Source organism: Opisthorchis viverrini (assembly GCF_000715545.1).
Source record: "Opisthorchis viverrini unplaced genomic scaffold opera_v5_409, whole genome shotgun sequence".
Lineage (NCBI taxonomy): Eukaryota > Metazoa > Platyhelminthes > Trematoda > Opisthorchiida > Opisthorchiidae > Opisthorchis > Opisthorchis viverrini.
In genome coordinates this window covers 184,478-190,477 of record NW_008752066.1, presented here as the reverse complement: position 1 = coordinate 190,477, position 6,000 = coordinate 184,478, and the positions used below count along the sequence as shown (strand labels likewise).

At 42.5% G+C, this 6,000-nt stretch overlaps 2 protein-coding genes across 2 annotated transcripts in view; one reads left to right on the top strand and one right to left on the bottom strand.

The window, feature by feature from the left end:
- Positions 1–5,022, top strand: part of T265_10803 (hypothetical protein) — a gene marked incomplete at both ends in the record, with an annotated part of 24,675 nt that extends 19,653 nt beyond the window's left edge. The window contains one exon of the mRNA XM_009177277.1: positions 4,511–5,022. Within this exon, the coding sequence (XP_009175541.1) occupies positions 4,511–5,022 (512 nt within the window). The remainder of the gene's footprint in view (positions 1–4,510) is intronic.
- T265_10801 (hypothetical protein) overlaps positions 1–6,000 on the bottom strand; it is a gene marked incomplete at both ends in the record, with an annotated part of 130,068 nt that overhangs the window by 89,435 nt on the left and 34,633 nt on the right. The gene's annotated exons all lie outside the window — the stretch shown is intronic.

Sequence of the window (6,000 nt, the reverse complement as noted above, 5' to 3'; positions counted from 1 at the left end):
TTCAGGTCAAACATTCCTGCTTTCCACATCCGTTTTAGTTCTCACACCGTCCGAACGACACCGCAAGAGCCAACCGAAATCCAGACTGACCTTATTCTCCCCTTCCTCGTCAGTAAAATACAGTTCAGTAATACGAACCGCCAGTTACGAAAAAAATCTGAGCGAAAATCTTCTACGTCTTTGCCTCCAGTTTAGGAAAAATTGGAGAGGGTTTTCAGTTGCCAGGGCCAAGTGCTTCCCTTGAGGGAAAGCAAGCGATCACCCTTCTGTGAGGAAAATAACTGTGGCAGTACAATTGTTGCTGAATTCGTTTGAGATAAAAGAAGACAAGAGAGTGGATGCACAAATATGAAATTAATTTGCTGTCACGAGAGATTTTGGAGAAATGGGAACAAGCATCTTGAAAAACCATCATTCTTATGATTTAATCTATTGTGATGCTGCCTAATGTATATTTAATTTGCACAACGACTTACCTGCTTTTAAAGACTTCAAATAACTGTTAAGAATTTCACTCTATCATAATTTACGTCCCATGAATTCAACCAAAATGTGATTTTTCATCCTTGTCAATTTCGCTGTCATCAATCTTTATTTTGCGAGCATTTCATAAAGTGGTTCCTCAACCCGAAATACTTAGATGTTTTACATGTTTCATCTGCATTTCTCAGTTTCATGCGCCGTTCTCGGGTGCAGTTGTGAGATCCGGTAACAGACGCGGTTGTGTCCTTTGCAAGGTCAGTAATTCTCGCACCAACATTGTTTTCACCGCTAGACTTCTTAACTATTGAATGGGCCACAACGGTGGGAGTGCTACGAAATTCTCGGTGTGAAGGGTGTAGCTTATGAAAGTCAGTGAAAGGCACAAGAGCAAAGTCTGTGTGTTCTTGTCGACGTACAAAGACTGAACTCTGGCCAGAGCCTAATGAAATCGAATATATAATCCCCATCATTTGGAAAAGCTATGTTTCAGATATTGCATAGCGTACAATGTCAAACGAATGTACAACTGAGTATACAGCAGCAAATGTGATACCTTCAGAGTCACCTTCAACCGCGTCAGGCACTGGTAGTAGGGGGCAACGGACAGAATATATGGCGAAAATTTACAGCGCATGGATCCGAAATAACCAACATCAAGCTCATTGTACGAACTGTCAAGTGTTTCCAGCTTGAGTTATCCCAGTGTGGTCGGTTAGAATGATCATAGCGTACTATTTCGACTTACAGGATTGGATCTCCTGCGGAAATCAGACTGGTAGCGAACTCCTATCTGGACAATCTGGTCGCGTTTCACGGTTTCAGCAAACTTCTCAGTCGGTTTTAAACTTGTTCCAGCTTATTGAGATAGGTTGCTATTTGATCAGAATGAGCTACACGGCCCGTCCGTCAAACTGTAGTTAGCGCTCCAGTACTGTCAAATTGCAGCGAAGCGAGCTAGAGATAACCCAACGATTAGGGCAGCAGCTCACCAACCGAACCGTTGGAGTCAGACGAATCAAACCATGGTTTTATGATCACTCATTTCCGTGCTGGGACGGGCTGTAATTACCTATACCCATGCTTGTTTCAGGTCGCTATAGAGTGAAAGTGTTGCTGCTGAACGGTGAAAATTCTTTGTAGCGAAACTTTAAAAACCTGGTGTTTACGACCACTGGTTGAAGTGTTTATTCCAAATACTGTACACTTCCGCTCGTTCATCGAAGCATTGGAATAGCTCAATGGGCGGCTCGCTTTTAAGCAAAGTTTCGCAAGCTAATCAAAATGCCGGGAAAGCAACTTATTTACGGTCAAGCCACCCATCTCTACACACAGCGATGCAAGTGTGCAACGCCTGTCTAATCCAATGGTTACAATTCATTGTCCTACACCGTCCTCTATAGAAAAGTCTGCTTTGTATTCGGCTTTGGGACGTCAATCATTGTAGGTTTGAGTGATTAGTTTATTTACCCGTGGGAACTTCTCGGCAGAAATATTAAAACATTACAGATAAATATCAAAAGGATAGTAATAAGACCATAAAATGCATGTGATTGGGTCAACTTCTTATGGCGTTTACATCAAATTTAAGGAGACTAAAGTTCAAGTATTCTGATGATGTGTTAAAATACGGAATAGATTACTTGGCCCGCTGAGACCATCGAGTTTGCAAAACACCTAAATGGATCAGATATCCCCTAAAGGTCAGGTGGGGTCGAAAGTGGCCAGGAGCAAACATCCATGTANAACCATCCATGTACGATGCTCTCTTTCCCTCAAAACGCGTTCGCACCCGAAAGTTCTCAAATCCAAAAACGTTATTTGGTGCCAAAAGACAGCCTCTGATAGCAACCATCTTTGAGCGCGTTTCCTGTCTGCTAGGATCATCATTAATATATGATTTACTGTGTCAGCTGATTTGTCTCCCATTTGTCAGGTGCAACAAGTATTTCGTCGATAAATTTTTCAAAATGGCAGCACGTAGAGAAAACTCATTGTAAGAGACTTCAAAACTTGTGAATCTAACACCTAATAACTAGGGTCAGTAAATTTTTGTTAGTAATGATTTCTGGCTGAATCTTTTCGAAATTGCATATTTACCAACCGGTGACCTGAATTCTGGGGACACATAGAGGTAACTTCGTGACCGGATATTGGTAAGTGAACATCGGAATTTCCTTATTAGTCACAGTGGGTTATGAACGCAGGGCTAAAGAGTGTACGTTCGTGTATCCATTTGAGAACGAGTTTGTTGACCGGACCAGCTTTAATGCTCGGTGGGTCTAACACTTAACCTGGGCCCAGTTTAACGGAACGCCTAAATACGTTCATTATCCGGAGTTACATGCATGATCAACTTAAATTCGCTACAGCGATGTTAGATATGGTCGACAAGCATCATTAAAATCATAATAAGTGTTCTGGTTACCTTTGTAGATGGTATGTTCGGCAGTATCCTTTGAGTAAAATTTCGATCAGCCCACATTAAACATACAGGATGTACCGAACAAAACGTCGAGGTTATGGGAATCAGCAAAGATGGAGAATGGCCAGGGTACATTAACAGTTGTTTCAACATTGGTTAAACACAAATGGAAAGTCTGCTTGAACAAGCGGTCAGAAAAACTGTTATGGAATTATTGGACGCGCCCGTAATGACCCGAATGTCCAACAATATTGATTTATGGGTTCTGACAACAGGAGTACACCAAGGCTGGGTAGAACGCTTCAGAAATAGGCATAAAACGTGCACAATAATTCTAATGTAAGACAGTTGCAGAAATTTCAGGAATGAAACTGATTATGCCGAGGTGCATAGACTCAGGTGACTTCAAACGGGAGCCGCTTTCTGTGCGTTGAGTGGTCGACCGAAGGATGGCCTCAGAGTGCATGTTCATCTAAGATGAACGGTCTTGCCTAGTTTGGATTAGATAATATTTCAAGCTCAAAAAACAGGTGGAGACATGAGAACTAAGTCTACTAGAAATAGTCGAACATTGTGCCAACTAAAACAAGAGGAAAACTTTGTACAGCACATACAGTTGAACAATCCCGTAAAGACCGGATTTGTTTTGATTTCCTGTCAACATCTGAATCTGTAAATGAATATATAACTCTACTTTTGTACGATTAGAAGCAAAATTAGAAAATTATAGTGATGGGAACATGACCAGGCTCAGTGCACTATACAGGATAGGGCATAAGACACGGTAGAAATTCAAACTTGTGCTGTGTCTAAAAATCATCATCTGCTTTTTTCTTAGGCCCGCGGGGCAGTTTGTTTTCTCTGATAAAATCGGAAAGCTTTTACGTTAAATTTTGCGGGCTGATTTGCATTTCAGGCACATAAAACATACAGTGAGACTAATTGCTTACTTCCTCGTCAATACTTGGGTGTGGGTATACCGAAGATCAGTTATTTCAAGGAAGAAAGCAGAGGTACTTCATCTGAAAGCAAGGCATTTCAATAAGATAGACGTATTAATCAGCCAGGAAGCTGAAGGCGAAAGGAGGTATCAACGTATCGGTAAAGATCACAAAGGTTTATTGTGATTTGTTCGCTTAAAATGATTGAAAGCAGTGAACAAATAATGTGAATAAGAAGGTGCTTTGTCTTTAGTGAAAAAATGAAAATATCCGTGGCAAATGCTGGACTTTTTCACAAAAACGACTAGTTGCAGAACTGCTAGTCTCCTGTCTCCTCTTAGGGCGTTCGACCGAAGGAACGAAGGCAGAACTGATTATGTCAGGAAAGCTAAATTTCTGAAGATTATTCCAGAATATCTGAAACAAACTGGGAGACACACTCAACTAATCACCATTCAGACAGGCTTGGATCAAGGTCAAACAATACCCTCCGAAATATAGCGCGAGTTTGTTGTAATTTCGCACTTGCGTACCTGGACTAAAGCGGTTGCTTCCTGGTCGACGACTCTATTTTCGGCAATCAGTCACCGGAGCGAGGACAGCAATCATATCTAACAGATTGCTGACTGCCGAACGCACGAAACCAAGACATTGACTGTTAAAGCGTTGAAGGACCATTCGCAGCAACAAAATCAGTCTGAAGCGGCGCAAATACGTTTGGTGAAAACCTTGACTCCAGCTGCAGATTCAGTCAACTCGATCGCCAACAGCATCACGGAGTTCACCTATGACCCTGAAGCTAATATCACCTTCGATTCGTGGTTTAAACATCACGAAGCTATTTTCAAATTCGAACTGAAGCCCAAAGAGGATGCATATAGCGCATGCTTATTGCTTAGAAAGCTTGGCACGACGGAATACACACGGTATTCCAACTTCATCCTACCAAAGAATATGCGAAATCTCAGTCTTGAAACCTATGAGTGTGTGAAACTAGAAGAAATCGAATCTGAAGAATATAAAACTTATGCCGATAGCGACAATATTGAATGTGAAAAATTCAAATCATCTACCATGAAGGAAGACCAGTTCAAGTTTCTCATTCTCATATGTGACCTTCAGTCGCATTCAGGAAGTGATATCAGAGCGAGGTTTTTGAGCAAGACTGTACAATAGTTCGAGGTAACGCTGCGGTCTACTACTCACGCTTGCCAGCGCCTCTTGGTCCTTCAAACGTGACGCGGTCATGTTGTAGAGACCACTATCCAACCGTGCTTTTACTCTTGCCAAGACGACTCCAAGGCAACATTTCATGACGGCAAATCCGAACGAAGCAAAGTCCCTGTCGACATGCTGGTAATGCGGTGATGGGTATTTTGTGAAATTGTGCCTTTATAGAAAGCCCAAATTTTAGTGTGCACGTGAGCACAAGGAATGCCAGTATCAGACGCAAAAAGCTAGCCAATGCTGCACTCAAACCCGAAGGCCACAGAGAAGACGGTACCAGTCAGAAGCCCGCTTTAACGCAATACTTGTGATAAGCAGGTTGACGCTCGTCGCAATTATGTTGCAATCAGAGAAAACGGAAGCATAATTGAATTGCGGCTCAACATGAGTTTCGATATTACGAGTGTTTCCCGGTGCACCTAGAGGAAGATCAGACCACTGAAGTTCGGACCGACAATGAACATCGCTAGAATTGCATCAGGAGGTAAGCTCCAATTGCTAGGTGAATCTGATTGTGAGAAGGAGATAGCAGGCCACTGTAATCGGGGTATTGTTTGTCTTGCTGCTTATGGGCTTAAACTGTTGGGCGTAAACTGGATCGATCATTTGCATCTTTCTACGTTGCTGATACGCAACTTATGCTTATCAGCATCAGCAGGAGGGAAGCAAAAGTTTCTGTCTGGAAACCGTGTGTTTGTGAGGAACAATCGCTCCGGGTACCCAAACTAGACTGCTGGAGTCTTCCTCAAAAGAATCGGTCAGGTGATCTAAAGCGTCCGGGTGGGATCGTTGATATGGAAACAGCATGTTAATCAGCTACGGCGGGCTAGGATCTCCAAAGACCATTATTAGCCACTGCTCCACATGTACCACCCAAGACACATCCATTGCTTCAAACGAGACGCCGTACCGATCGCGCTGGAATAT